At 37.1% G+C, this 16,566-nt stretch overlaps 1 protein-coding gene across 2 annotated transcripts in view; it reads right to left on the reverse strand.

Moving 5' to 3' along the window:
* Positions 1–2,928: 2,928 nt before the first annotated feature.
* NEBL (nebulette) overlaps positions 2,929–16,566 on the reverse strand; it is a gene marked incomplete at its 5' end in the record, with an annotated part of 255,423 nt that continues 241,785 nt past the window's right edge. For both annotated transcript variants that reach the window (XM_080639464.1, XM_080639463.1), the window contains 2 exons: positions 2,929–3,185; positions 8,078–8,193. In XM_080639464.1, coding sequence (XP_080495590.1) covers positions 3,009–3,185; positions 8,078–8,193 — 293 coding nt within the window. In that variant the 3' untranslated portion in view covers positions 2,929–3,008. The remainder of the gene's footprint in view (positions 3,186–8,077; positions 8,194–16,566) is intronic.

A 16,566-nucleotide genomic window follows, 5' to 3' on the forward strand; every position in this document is an offset into this window, starting at 1 on the left:
CCAACATATGCCTTGTAAAACCAGTGCTGGCAAAATTTACTTGCTGACTTATTTTCCCTACCTTACAAATTTTAGATCTTAAAAAACAGTTTTATAATTGCATTCTGATAATTTTGGGGATTTGATTCCATTGCTTAGAACAAAACTGCATAATGACACTAAAGTTTGTTTTATATCAAAAAGCAGGAACCATTCCATATGAACTCAAACTATGAAGCATATACAAGATTAAAAACATGACTACATGAATGAGTAACTTAAAACGACCTTAATAATTCTGCTGACATACCATTCTCAAGAGAAATACCGTTCACATACTGTTTTGTTTTCCTGACCTTTTTTATTTTGCAATTTGCTTCAGCTGCTTTGCTAGGCTAATGAATATTCAAAATTAATGGAGGAAATTTTATTTCCATTGTTTAACATAACATAGTCCTCTAATGACTAATAACCAAATGCTCATTTTCTGATTTCCTTTTCACTATACGTAGTGTTCAACACTGCAAGCCGCCTCCTCACTTGGGAAGAATGCTAGTATTTTTATAGGTGGAGACTTTCTTTTTTTAAAGGTCACTAAAAATTGCATCTTGATGAATATATCTATTCCTTATATCTCTTTTTATTCCTATCTGGTTAACAAACTGGCAACTTCTTTTTATGGTTGTCAACATTACACAGCTAACAGAGCAGCACAGCAGCAATTGAAGGTAAATTTTGCCTCAGGCATCATCAGAAAATTTGCCAGCCATTGTGAAACCGGATTCCTCTACTTGCTGTTGATGGAAAGTGATGAAAACCAACACAGAAGCAGACTTCTTGTTTCAGTTTCTAGTTCAGCTTGCTACATCAGCCTTTTGAAAAAGCTTGCTGATTTAACATGGAAGTCACCAGCAATGCAGAAGGGTCTGTTGCTGCAGCAGCAGCTCTATATACAGAACTTCCAACAACTTTAAATTACATCCATACAGACCACATATTTACAATATCACATCCCTGGTTTTAAGCCACATTTGTCTGAAGTTAGATACTTCTGGTCAGCATTAGCCTTGAAATTAGTCAGATGATAAGAACATACAGGCAATTCCACAGTCACAGACTTCTTTTTCTTTCTTTTTATACAGTTATTCCACTCTATTTGGCAGCTGCGATCAGCCCCATGTTAGCAACACCTAAAAAAAAATTGCATAAGCTTTCCATTTCCTAATTGTATGCAAAAGAAGAACTAGCAGGCATTTGCATTGACAACTTTCTGTTGACATAACAAATCTATACTGCCTTCCTTTTTTATTCTTTAAGTAGATACTTCAGGGTTGCTTATTTTGTGAAATCACAAATACAAAATTGCCTATGAACTCTGTATTTAATCCTATTTTAAAAATTTCAGAGCAGGCTCAACGTTCTGAGAACTACTCCAAAATTAATTTTGCTACCACATGGCTGAACACCACATGAATCTTTAACTCCTTTCTCCTTCCTCGCAGAGTTTCTCCCTGGGAGGAAATGCGGCACCCTCCTAGGCTCCAGCCAAAGCAAAAGCAACTTCCCTGTGACCCAAGACTGATGACTCATTCCCTCTTACAGGTCCATCATGTCACCAGTTACTTGATCCATTCCTAAGCCTCACAGACTGAGGCCTGGATGTCTCAGTTCAAACGACAAGCTAACAGGTACCAAATAGCGCTTGTGAAGGTTTGTCAGCAAAATATTTTTACTGTTTTCTACAGACAACTAAACTGAAGCATGATTGCGGACAGTATGTTGGACTTCCTTTTGGTTAGTTTTCCCTTCAGTGTCAGTTATGAAAAAGATTAAATCAATAAAAGAATACATAGTATTTCTCCATCATTAATCATTTGGCAAGTGTACAACCCACTGTTGGACCACCAAGATTTCTGAAGGAAACTGAAGCAACAGGCCATTGAGCTGAAATGCAGTACAATTAAACAGAGCTCTCCTCCGTAACTCAATGGAGGTGCAAGTATTTCTGCAGCAGGGGTAGGTACATTAGCTCATCAGCAAAGCAGCCATTAAGCGAGTTACCTGTGGTAAGGAGGAGGGATGTAACTGTAGGCTTTGTGTGACTGCACAGCACTGGGGCCTCACACAGGAAATTTATTTACAGCAGTACAGGTGAAGGTAAAGGAATTAACATGAAGTATTGGTTGTACGTTGCCTTAATGGAAGTTTCTATTTAAATGCTAAGTATTATTAGAAGGAAAGAGAAGAGTTTACAGGTTTCATACTCTAAATAGTCTTTGCAAGGAATTTTGCAAGGAAAAGTTATTGAAGAACCATGAATCCAGGCATGGAGCTAACTGATGCAAGCAAAACTGATAGAAGAAGTCACTGTTGGAAATAAGAGAAAACGTGCAATCCAGGAATAAATGTGGGTATGCAAGAGTCAAGAAATTTTTGCTGTCAAACCAGACCATTTTACTGTAAGGCTGTTGGGCAGTAGCGTTTTTTATTTGCTTTTTGTTTTTACTAGCATATTAGTTGTCATTATTTCAAATTATTATCTACTCAACACTTTTATTTTTATTAGGATGCTAACTGTTCAAACATTAAACAACTCCCTAATAATTTGAAGATGTGTTCAAACTCAGTGTGTTAACCTCCTGTGACTTCAGAGTGCCATAAGAATTGAACCAATTTTATGGTTGTTATTATAAAGAGAATAATGTCTTTCAGGTGTAGGGAAAAGTTTCTTTACCCTTTACAGCTAATGGACTGAAATCTTTATGGGACTGGCAGCACCAGGCTTCCATATATGTTTTTCATTTTGAGGGAGCACTATTATAATCAATGCTGTGTTGAAAGCTCTAAGTTTCTTGTTGATTATTTATCTTTACTTTAAAGGGCTCTAAATTGGATTCTGAGTGAGAATGCAGACTGTTACAGCAGTGATAAGGTAATGAACACATATTCTTAAAAGATTCTTCTGATTTTTTCTAAAAGGTCAGATTTTGAGTAAATCATAATAAAGCTCAAAGGACTAGAGACAAAAATCAGTTAACAAACTCAATATAATTTGCTGGAAGCATTCCTGTTTTCCCAGTTCTCTGAACAGTACCATACATCCAGCCATCATCAATTGGTTGCACATTGATGATATAATCACCATCCCTGAAGGAAACTTCATCTTCATCTTGAGCGCTGTAGTCATACATAGCTCTGTAGGTTCTCTGTTGAAGGAAAGAAAAAAAAGCTGTAAAGTCTCAAGCCTAAACAGAAATAGATTCCTCCTCTTCTTTGCACAAAGAAAATGAAAAGAGCAGAAAAAAAAAAGAACAGAGGGAGCAAGGCAGAGAAATCATGTTACCTGTTGAAAAAAAACAACACACTCTTCACCCTGTCAAACATACAATGAATACAGTCCCTTGTTCTGAGTAGCAATATAATTGTTTTTGTGAACCTGCATTGTCCAATGTTCTCACACAGATCCCAGGCCTTTCACTACCTCTTGAAATATTCCAACTCTTTTTTCATATATTCGCAACTAACAGTTCATTACATCAAGCCATGGCTAACTGTGCCTTTGCTCCCTGTTTGCATGATTCCCAAATAGCTTCTCCTGTGTCCTCACTACAGAAAAGAAATACAGTCTTCAACCAGGTAATTAACTTGCCATTTCACTGAATGTCCTTCATTTCATCTGGATTTTATCCCAAAATAAAAATTAGGAATATATTATTAGCTAATCAGAAAAAAAAATACAAACAGGATTTCAAAAGTTCTGCAAAAATAATTTTTGTGAATACTTATTTTTATATATTCATATAAAAGATTGATCTAAACAGAAGACTAAGTCCTATCATTAGCTAAGTCAAATTTCTGTACACCTCTGTCCACTGTAAGCCAAGTTTCCATTTTCTTTCTAAATAGAGTATTTATTTCCACTCATAACCAATAAAATGCTATCATTCACTGGAATCCAAAGTGGATTTTCAAATGCAAAGGGAATAGTCTCCCTTTGTATCTTAACAGCAGAATAAAACTAACTCATTTTAAAATTCACAGGAGTATTTTCTTTTACTTACTCTGCCTCTTGACAGAAGCCAGGAGCAGTTCAAGCATCACTGATAAATTTCCCTACCAGTAATTCTTGATGTGTCAACATACCTAGATGAATTTTTCTGGTACAATAGTTTAAAGAGGAAAAAGGTAAAACAGTCAGTGTTTGAGCTAATGCCTACTACTATTGTCTGAACCTTTTAAGAGACAGCAAACTTTGTTCTGCTTCTCAGAGGAAAACAACTCTGGATTAGCTTTTGTCTATCTCATTATCAGGTTTTGAGGAGTTTCAATGAAATTCTTTTCAGAAAATACTCCACACATGGTGAATAGACCATTTGTCACATGTTAGAAATGTGGGATCATCTAATCCAAATACTATACAGCAGCTCATCATTGCTGTTCCCCTGCTGCAAATACACTTTTTGGCTTGAATCTGCCCTATCATTGGTAGTGCAGGTTAAACACAACAGAGAAATCAACTCCTGATTAAAAACTGGAAACCACTACCTTTCCTGACAAGACTGATCTGAACTGAATCTGAGTCTTGCTGTGTATAACTGTTCACTGCCATGACTTGGAATGTTGCGACCCAACAGGCTGTGACCAAGAATGATTTTTTAAGCAGAGGCATGTGGTTTCTTGGTGGTTCCTTAATGTCTTCCAAGTGTTAATGGAAGGTCATGAATAAACTCATCATTTTTATGCATTACATAGAAGCAACTAATTAGGAGGGTTCTATCATTACCAAAAACTCCTTAAAGATTCACAAACTAGAAATCTAGCAATTGGAAGAGTTTTGAGAATCTGTTTTTTTCCATTTCAACTGACCACTCTACTGAGCCTTGAAACTAACTCAAAAAAAAAAAAAAAACAGGTAAAAAATATGCTACTACAACAAGCCTAGCAGTAGTTACTCCTTTAAACAATTTATTTCAATAAAAAAAGGTCTATTTAAGAAAAATTGTGGGAAGTCTTTATCTGGCATAAGGCAGAGAATGGATTTTCCTGAGCCATGCTTATATGTTTTCCTTAAATGGGCAAAGACTGAGGGAAGAGATTAGATGTTTTATTAAACTAATATAAAAATGGAAAAAAAGAGAGAAGTTTTTGCTCACTCAGAATGATGTTCACTCATCCTTAGAGCATCATGGCATAGGACATACAACTGCTGTCTCCTTTAAGGCAGCTTGACTACATCACTGTGGTGGCATAGTTGTGAAGACAAGCTGGTAATTTCAAACTTTAAAAAAATTTATTAGAGCCCTAAATGCTGCTGAGAAACCTAAATTTATGGCCTTAACACCTAATTAGGTACTAAATGGCTGTCAGGAGAAATCTCCATAATAATCCTGTTAGCATTTAATGCCTAATTATCACTTCAGAGTGTAGTCTGGGCTATGTAATTGAGAATTACAATGCTTAAAGGACTCAAAGAAGGGATTTTTAAAATGCATTTTAGGGAGTTACTCCTCTGTCAGTACAGAGTTTAGGAGGTACTGAGAGTATAAGAGGGTATAAGAAAAGGTTGGGGTTTTGTAAAACAATCAAATACTCGCTTATCTCCCCACCTCCTCAAAGGTCTAACTTGGAGCTACTGTTTAGAAAGAACAGTAAATCTTGTGTGTAGGAAGAACTAAAGCCAGCCTGTCATACTCCCAGCTCCCAAGCCGGATGTGAGCTGACAGATGCCTATTTCCAGTGCATCTACCAGTTTAAACTTATTCTATGGATCGCTCCTTGAAAGAAGCAGTATCTGTTGCAGTGTCCTTCACATATTGCAGCTATCAAGAAAAGTCAATTTGCAACTTAGGTTTTGTTTTCCTACCACTTTTAGTTTTCTAAAAGCATGAGAACACCCTCTGTTATTTTCCAGAGGCAAAGAGCCTTCAGGGATCTATTATAAAACATCCTATACTGTGAGAAAGAATTTAATTCAGCCCATTATGCAGAGCTGCTCACAGAGTTAAGAATCAGAAAATAATGCCATTTAACTGACAAACAAAAATCTACCCAAAAGATTGTGTTAGAATTATGCTGATACAAAATTCAGCTCAAAACTAAATAAAACTGAATTTGAAAATTTAGAAATTAGAAAAAAATCTATTTCTCAACATGAGAAATTGGTGAACATGATTATAAAATGAATTTATAGCTTTTGAGGAACCGAATTTGATATAACAGTGCAATAAGCCAGCTGAAAGGAGGAGGCTTTACTACAGCAGCTCCAATCATCCCCACTCTGATATAACCTTTGAAAAAATCTCCTATGACATGTCGAGATTTTAAAAGCACCCCTAGACTGCCACCAATATTAAGCCTCTGCAAATCACTACATTTCAACACATCCCAAACAAGGGGTTTTCCTCAGCACACATTGAGAGCACCCAGCACACCTGGATAGGATGTCAAATGACAAGTTTCACAAAAGGGATAAGAAAACCTGTTGAAAGGAGACAGTCCTTCCTCTATTTTTAAAATGCTTTAATGTCACTCCCTTCCTTTTCCAATTACTTTTGCATTTCTAATTCTGGAAGGAGAGGCAAGTGATGACTCTCAAGATGACTGAAATGATATTGTTTCAACAGGCAGCCCACCAGGAAGGTCACTGGGAGACAGAGATATTAGGGAAATCATTGTCTTTTACCTGCCCACACAGCTGCGAAGCCTAAGTGCATTTCCAGATTTGCAAGCATCTCATTCTCTATCTGGTGTATCTGAAGGCTCCTTGTTTGCTCCCCACTAACAAGCAAATCTGCTAGCAAAGCCCAGGCTTCCAGTTCTCCCACTTCCTGGATTCTGGCCCTTTCAGAGAGCAGCCAGCTCCCCAAGACCCTTTTGATATCCATGGAAATTAACGGCTGATTCCAGTGTCAGCTGCCTCACAGCTGTAATGCAGGTGCCCAAAGAGTTTCTCAATTATTGGTTCACCCAAAGACGCAGGTATTTGGATCCAGACTTCCCAGCAAGTTAACTCCTCAGCCCCCAAGCAGCTGAGAAACTGGTAAACCCGAAAGCATCCAAATCTCACATAATATCATAATCTTTGCAATATAAAATGCCATGGAGTTTCAGTCTTAAAGAAGAGTACAAGCTTTAGCTAATCTTGAAAGCAGGTTTTTTCCATCTCAGCAAGCTCCAAGTTTGGTTCATAATTAAATACTACTTCAACTCTAAAGGAGGTGACAGAGGTAGTAAATCTACAGCCATTCAAAATAGTTTAAAATTCAAAATTACAAGTCAGTATTTTTAAGGTAAAAGATGACTAGATCTGAATTGTGAAATCTCTAGGCAGTGGTACAATAAAAAATATAACCATTGAAATTTTATTCATAAAGAGTTCAAAAAGAAAAAAGAAGGTCAACTTCCTAAAAATCCCAGCTGAATACCAATTCAGCTCTCCTTCCATGACCAATTACTTCTGAAACAAAATATTCACTCCAGCATTATATTCACATCCACCATAATCAAGAACTTCATGACATGGCCATGATTTCATGATATAGCTTCTTCTCAGTCACCCAGCAGTATATCTGGTTCAGGCACAAGTGGGTGCATAACTGTTCTGTTGAATTAGAAAGGGCACACCAACACAGATCTGAGGTAGCTTTATACAAGCAGAGATGAGTAATAAGGAAAGGCACAAAGCCTGCTAGCACAAAATCAGCAAGTTAAAAATCTGAAACAAATTTAAACCACCAGGGTGATCTTAAGAGATCGGTGGTTTTCATCCAGCACTAAGAACCAGAATTCATCACAGAGCACACCAACAAATCTCAGCCTGTGAAATACCATCCAAGCATTTACTATTTGTTTCAAGCAGGCAGAAGATTCAGTTATTCCTCTGCCTTCTGGAGATCATAAATCTTTTTTTTTTATGCATTCAGATGTAAATGTTCCTGCCACTACTCTGTCACTTAATCTTTTTCATACATGAGTACTATCACTTACATTTAGGACCAGGACAGTCAAATAGTCCAGCTACAGAATTCAAGGGTACCAATTCACAATAGCTGATGAAGTTGCTTACCAAATAAAATAATTCTTTAAATCCAATACTCACCAGACTTGCTGAATGAGGTTGTGAATGCATGGACCTCATAGATGACATACTGGTCTGGTGCATGTATCCATATCCTTGGGTCTGGCTTTGCTGATATGCCCCAGGGAGAACAGGGGCTGTGTGTTAAAGAAAGATAGACACATTAATTAGGTTTTTTAAAAGTTCTTGTCTAGCCTTTTGTAGAAATTGTAGATTATTTGCATTACAAATAACAACTCTTCAGTATGACACAGTTCAGAATTATTTCCATAAACAACACAAGGCTTTTCATTGTTTGAGTAACATAACTGTAGCCAAAGCTACAGCAATATATCCACAAGGTTAACTGGAAGGAAAATCTTAACATACCATAAGAAGTTTGGCTCTAAAAAGGTGTATGAAAGCTTGAAACACCACTAACTAATTTTGGTATTGCCATAGATGCTGTACTAAATATCATGTGCTGTGATACTGCCATTTTTTAAGGAAAGATTGATGAAAAAAAGCTACATACCAATACAGTTCTGGCATGTTTCAGTAGAAATTCTCTGCAATTAATTCTTAACACATTGCAAACTCACTCTTATTTATTGAGCTATGAACAAAGAAGGATTGTGATTCACAGGAAGAGACAGATATGTTAAAAAGTGAGGTCGCTGTTGAGTTTTTTAGTTTATTCTGATTCCACCAACATTCTTTGCTGAACACAGAGAAATAAATGGTTACTTAAATATTTCCAAGACCACCTCTTTCAGAATCGTCCTCTTACCACACAATTGTTCCATCTCTTTCACGTATATTTTATTCACATTAACAATTACATTATTTCAACAATTTTGTATGCGAATCATTAACATGTTGACTTTTATTGTACCAAGAGCTGCTAAAAGAGTTAATACAACCAACATGGACTCCCTACTTCTACTAGGAAAGCACTCATAAAATTTCTGTATCTGCTGAAACACCTTATTTTGGCAGCAGATCAAAACAGATTGCATTAAAAACATGGTTGATCAAAAATCTGTAAGAAATGAGCACAACGTAAGTGACTACTCACTATTTTCCCAGCAAGCCCAATGTATAATGGATATTTTAGAAGTGCCAAGCTCATTCTAATGACATATGAGTACAAAGACATTTTAAAGCAGTTTAATCATCAGAGAATTGCTGCTCGTTAACATGTTCACAGGATTATCATGCATTAAGTGAAGTAGTTCATCAAATAATTTGGTTTAGTGTTGTTACAAGCTATTTCTACATGACCAGATGTAGCCCTTCGTAAGAAAATAGAGAAAAATATAATCAAAGGTTCTGCGATCAAGACAGAATGAATTTTGCCTAATTCACTACCAGCATAAATATTGGTCATTTCATAGAAGCCAACAGAGTCTCATACCAGCAGTAAATTGCTTATGTTGGTTGAAAACTGAGCAGAGCTTGAACTTTTTAACTTAATAGGAAGTTGTATCTCGCAAGCCATCACTGGCCACTGATCAGTCAGCATCTTGTCTCCTCTGCTGTGACAAAGGGCTAGTAGCTTATTCCTGCTCCCTGGTAGGGGCAGACACCTGGAGAGTTCCTTTTTTCTTCCTAAGAGAAATGAAGGTGCTGGTGGAAACTTTTTACTCTTGGTTCCTTCTCCCCAGAACAGATTTTTCTCAATTCCTACCAATCATCCTTTGTCAGTGTAAGGCAGCAAGCCTACTGATGGTCAGCTTCACTGTGGCCTCCAAATCGACAGGCTTACTTTGGAGGGGATAACTTATGCCTCCTGCCTCTGCGACAACTGTCAGCAGCAGGTTTGAGATGTGCTTTCCTCTTTTGCTATCAACTTCTCACAAGCTGAAAGAATTCTGTCAAACTGTCTCAGTGAGACTTTTTGCTCATTTACCTGCAAAGGTAGAAACTAAGCCTGGGGAAATAAAGCATTTCTTCCCAAGGAAGAGAAGTGGGAAATATTAGAAGCTGAAGTATTAGAAAAAGATTCTATACAAACAAAAAGAAGGAATTTTTAGGATTAGCTTTGCTAATTATCTTCTAGTCCTTTATTTAGGTATCATATATATGAGCCTATATAACATATCAGTGTTCAAGACACTTGATTGAATAATTCCACCCTTTTTTTCCATTAAAAGAATACTGTAGTAGGGCTGCAAAAAAATTATCAATGTTTAACAATTTCTTACAGAAAATACTAAAGAAATCTCTAGATTACTGTCTACTTGGAAGATAATTTGGGAATCATAAATAAGCAGATTATTGAACAGACAAGGGCTCCGAGCTGTGTTTCTGGTGACATACAGATATTTCAAGGTGAGATTAAATGACGCAGAGAAAGAGTTAGACTTTTCTTCATCATCATCACCCATAGTTAACTGCAATCTTTTGGCTCAGACCAAGGTATAAAGTTCTATAACATCACTCACTGCAGCAGCAAAAGCAATGGTTTTAGTTAACCTAAGGGAACAATAAAACACAGTGGTGGAACATGAAATTCATTTAGCTGAAGCCAGATTTATTGGTGAGGGAGCTGAGGGCTGACCACTGCTCCCAGAAGTACAGGTGGTTGTTTTTTCTTGTTGCATTAAGACTTTACCAGATGCATTCTAATGTATCAAAGCTTACTTTTTTCTTGTCTCACTTACCAAGCAAGTCAGTCAGACATTCATTTCAAATTAACTACTTGAAGAAATTTATCATATATCTCTTACTATATCTTTACAGGATTTCCCAGAGAAAGGAGAGAGAAAAATGAATGAACATGATGAAAGGCAAACAGAGAGAAAGGGTCCAAGAAAAAGAAGTTGAGAGAATGATAGTGAATATCAACTTTGCTGCAGCAGAAAATGGGATCTGCAGAGTGTGTATTGATCAGGACATGCTTTGAGAAGCACTAGGAAAGAAAAAGGTCAAACTGTGGAAACAGAAAAGGAACAACTAAGACAGCACTGTAGAACTGCAAGGTTAAAAAAAAAAAACAAACCAATCATTTAAAGGGCAGGTAGCAATACATATTTACATTTTATATAGACCATATTTAAACTCTCTTTCATTCTTTCATACAGCAGAATGTCAACAATCCATGTAAAACTATATATCCCCACTGCTAACTACTGCACTTCTGTCATTTACTGCAATACAGACAATTTACTGGATCAGATGTAAAATAATAATCACTTCACATCCTCTTACAGACATCATGCAGTTTTAAACACATATTTTGATGCTATCTCACTTCAGTTTCACTACTAAGACTTTGGAGAACTCATGAAGAATACTGCAACACATCATAATAAAAGCCACAACATAAGAGAGTAGGAGGTAAAAAGAAAGACAATGAATATTATGTGCTTAATTCTAATGTCTGTACAACACTAGAAATCAAGCTTTAGATTCTCTGAGAAGCACAAGTAGCCTAGCCAGAATACAGCATCATCATACATATTTGTGTTACTGACACTATGACTAGCTCCCCCAAAATAGATGAAGATGCTGATGGGAATCATGTTGCTCCAAATATATTCTATTCATTCCCCTGTTTTGATTTGCTGCTGCCTTATTTTCTACAGTTTGCAACATGTAGAGCAGGCCTCATAGCCTTACATGAGAAAGCCTCTCTCACAGTTTTCAGTTCCTTTTTTCTTTTGCCTTTCCCTTAGAAATTGCCCAGCTATGACTGCTGCATAAGAAAACATTAAGTAATGATGCAATCACATGTGTGGAAGTACATGTCTAGAGCACGCTTTTGGGGTGCTCGGGTACACCCCATGTGTTTTTCATGTGGCTGGGTCACTGCCCCAATTCTACAACCACCTTGACCACCTCCCAGTCCAAGTTACAAGAATATACAGCTAAAGAAATATAGCCTTAGTATAAGCTGCTATTGCTGTGTTGAAGCTAGTACATAATGACAACTGGTACCTTTTTAAAGCCTTCTCCAGAGAGCGTCACAGAGGCAACTTTTTTTACAAATTCTGGCTCAGTACTTTATTTTTTTGTTTTCTATCATTTTTCATAGATGTTGCCTGCTGCTGCTTATCATTAAAATATTTAAAGTGATTTGGTTTGGAAGAAACCTCTAGAAGTAATATAGTCCACCCCTATTTAAAATCAGGGCCAAATCTGCAGTTAGACTGGGTTTCTCCGGGGCTTGTCCTGTCAATTTTGAGTTCTGGATGAAGATTTCACGATACCTCTTTGGGCAACCACAAAACCCTTGAAATCCTCCTGTTTATTTCCTAGGCAGTGTATATTCCTGTGCAAGCTCTTGAGATGAACTCAGCTCAGCACTGCATTAATCATACAAGCATTCTGAGTAGCAGTTTTAAGGAGAGATTTGAAGGTTAACATTTATTCTGCAGAAGTTCACATACTGCCCAAGCACAAGCAGTGGGATAAATGGAACTTAATTGTTGTCAAACAAGAATTTAATGAGAGTTTTAAAGAAGGCCCATATCTCAGTCAATTTAGAATCAAAAATCTTGATACTTTGGCAGCAAATAAGACAGGATAGATATGCTGAAGACAGGATGTGAAAGACATAAGAGAAGTGAAGTAACTTGACTGCTACAACAGATGAGCATTTAGCAGGCTTTTAAGGGTGATCTGTTAAACATAATTCTCTTCTAAAGTTCAGAGTGTTAGAAGAACTTAGCAGGACTCATGAGGTGATACATCTCAAAGAGGCTATAGGCAGTCCATTCCTGATTCCCACTGCATGCCTGAGGTTGGTGTTCCATGAGCTGGCCGAGGCTAACACTCCTACCACCCTTTCACTTCCTCTCAGTTGTGTTGTTTTTCTGCTGGCTTGGTGAGCTAAGTCAGCTCAGCAAGGTATCAGACCAGCAGAAGATGCAGAGCAAGGAAGGAGGCAGGACCACGTTCTCAAGGCCACAGGCAGCAGAAGGCAGCAAACTGCTTGATCAGTTCAGCTGTTCCATGGTATGCCCTCCCAAGCATCTCACTTCTTAGCAAGCTCCAAGTTCAAATCACAAAAGAGCTGAGCCTCTCATAGATGCTTCCCTCCAGACGTCTCGGCACTCAGCACAAAACAATGCATCCTATGTAATGTAGATGCTCCTGTGTACTAGCATGTGGCATGCACTGCTCAACTACTTGCACCCTAGGTCCCCACTGTATCTGAAAAAAGTCATAGTGGAAGGTTAGAGAAGATTAAGCCTAATGCAGGCAGCAAGAGCTCTTTACTTGACAGTAAAAACAGGTATTGGAGAACTTAAAGACTTTAATAAGCATGCAAGGACTGCCAAGAGACAGAGATGGTTAAGGGGCTGAAATAAGGTACAGACCTCTGCAGCATCCCACAGTACGGAGCGACAGGATAATCTCCAACGGATATGATATAAATGCAGTCCCAGGAGTAGATAGAACAAACAGAGGAGTAAAAATATGCTAGATACAGGTAACATTAGGAAAACCTCAGTAATAATTTTCCAGTGCAGAACTGATTGCAAGAATGCTCATGACCCAAACTGGGATGAAAAGAAAAAAAAACTCAAAGGTTCATGCAAGAAGAAATTTTAAAAAATCAGGTGAAACAATATTATGTCAATCATTTCTAAAGATCTAGGCTTAATTTCAATAATTTTCAATGTTTATTATTATTTTCATGACTTAAAAATTAAATACATTTCAACATAAAGCTGGATTCTTTGTTTCAAAAATATCAAGCTATAACCTTAAAAATCTCAAAACTGAATAAAACAGGGGGGTTTGGCACTGAGATGTTAATCATAAGTGATCCATTCCTATAAAGGAGTCTGGCATTAAACTGCTATCTTCCGATGAACAATATTGGAAAATTCCCAGCCAACTCTAAAGTTAAATTGCTCAGCATTAACTTTTCAAACAAGCTAGAAAATGGAAACACATACTCTAAACTGATTGTAACTCTTATCTATTATAGAGTTTTATTATTTTGTAGTCAAAAAGAGTAGCACAGCACAATCAAGTTTACTTGGAATAGGTCAGACTGCATAAGTATATAGAAAGCACTAACCTGAAGACTGCAGATGGTGAGACCTGATACAGAACAAAGCTGCCTTTAGAACAGTAGAAAAGAACATGGTAAGGCATCTTGGCATTTTTTCTTGTAACAGTAACTTTCCCTTCATTTCTTTCCTTTCTTTTTTTTTCCCTCCTTTTCTTGCCCTTTACTCGTCAGTTAGGCTGCTTTCACAGATGTCTGAGCTACCAGGCTTGCTGCTCTCAGCACTGTCAGAAGCAGCAGTTTGTCTGCATACTATCCATAACAGGGGTCAGTATTAGTTAGTAAATTGGAATATCAAACCCACATATAATTAGGTTGTTGAAATAACAACCTGAAAGTATGGCCTAATTCACACAGGGTGCTAATAAATATCTGCCATGCTCACTGACCTCATTAGAACTGAAGCTCTGAACTACTTGGAGTCAGTGGTGAATTCAGAATGTTAAAAGCTTAGGAAGTTTCCATAACCTAAATTCTAAAGATGTAAGAAATAAACTATGCCATCTTCAAATACTTGGGGGGTGGGGGGGAAGGAATGGAGGAGGGGTGTCAACAAAATTATTAATCTTGTATTTAAAAAACTAACAATTTTTCGTGATGCAAAAAAGAATTCAAAACTCTCAAGACCACTTCCTGACATACTATAATGGATAAAATAAAATGTTTTAAACTAAACCTCATTAATTTCATGACCAGACTAAAACTGTTTTAAGCACTGTTATTTTATAATGCCACTTTATCCTCTAGTCTACCCATATGTACCCACTATGCAGAATCATACATTTATAACTTATAACAGCAGTTTCAATATAAGAAATTAAAATTTGATTTTGAATAAACTTACAACAGAAGATCACACAGAGCTGTTTTGCATATGTCAAAGAAAACAAACTAATTTTGAAAGGAATGACAAAGAGAATGCCTAATGTGCTCCTGCCACGTGGAATTATGTATTTTATCGAGAATTTGTTTTCCTCTTTGGGGGGCTGTCTCATATTTCAGATACGCCTGAGAGCAAACTTTCTCACAAAAATTCATCTGTTCTAAAATCCCTGATTTGTACAAACAGTCAATATCATTACTACTGGCTGCACTGGTCTTTATTGTGCAAGTCCATCATACATCCAATAGCCAATGGAGTGGAAATTTAATAATATTTATACATGACCCCATTTTCCCTACTGGTATTATAACCAGGATATAACCAAATAACAGGGCATTCTGGAGTTCTGAGTATTAATTGCAATCAGGATTTGGTATCACTGACAAAAGAATCATATTGCTAGCTGACTTTTTTGCTTGATATTCCACCTAAGCTGCAGCATGTCCCAGCTGAGAAAACAGAGTACTATATGCCTTGCCTTTCCCTTCCTCACATACCATACCACATTCTTTTATTTATGAAGGTACAAAATGCCTGAAAGCCAGCCGGAGGCATTCTTGGTCCTAGTGAGGCTACAGTGTACCACAAGAAGCTACAATTCCTTCTTAAATTGTGAATAGGCAGGTTGAGGATTTTGCTCTAGGCTTCCTCACGGATAGACAGAGTTAGTAAAATGAAGGTTATATTAACATGTTCTATTACCCACGCATCTTCAATTATAATTTGAACTCACATTTACTGAACAGCAACTGTTGCCCATTCACCCACTGAAGAAAGAAAACTACAAGTCCTTCTCACAGAAGTTGTGCTTTGATTTCTGTGCAGCTACTTATTTGCATAGTGGATATAATGAATCTGAGCAATAGTGAAAGGATACTATCAACCAGGATCAAGTACATGACTATACATAATTTTATGAATTATATTCATTATTTGCTGGATATAAAATCTTCTGAAGCATATCAAAAGCTCTCTAGGGGACCACACTAAACTGAAACAACTGCTTGCCAAGGGAGCCATTAACACTTTCACTGTTGAGTCTCTTGGAAATTTCCTTTCCACTTTCTGCTCACTAACTGTTTAAAGGAAAAGGGAACATCAAACTCAGACAACTGGCAGGGCAAACAGAAAGATCCCCTGAATGGATGCCATGCTAGAGAAACTGAAAATGAGGTCTCTTCTGAATTCACCTCCACCTCCATGTGTGTGAATTACCATTTGATGCTGCCAGACGTCAAGGGTATGGGAAAGCAGCATGGGAATCAAATATAGGCAGAGAGAATCTAAGCAAAAATATTTTGGAACTGTGAAATGTAAAGCTCTCCCTGGAACATTAACTCATCCTCTGTGAACACACACGGAATGAAAATGTGCTTTCAAATGAACTACAATTTATATCTTAATGTATTACAACCAATGTGGGATATTTATTTTTATTCCCAGAGCCCTAAATCAAACCTTGATCAAAACTTAACTAAGCCCTCACTTGCAGTGCTACATTTACATTAAAAAATAAGGTTTTACAGATATTTCCTACATCATTGTAGTGGAAAATAATAAAATCTAATTTTCTGGACTGATTTCTCTCATGTTCTGCATTAACAAAGCACTCAGCAGAGG

The sequence above is a fragment of the Psittacula echo genome (assembly GCF_963264785.1).
Source record: "Psittacula echo genome assembly, chromosome: 2".
Taxonomy (NCBI): domain Eukaryota; kingdom Metazoa; phylum Chordata; class Aves; order Psittaciformes; family Psittacidae; genus Psittacula; species Psittacula echo.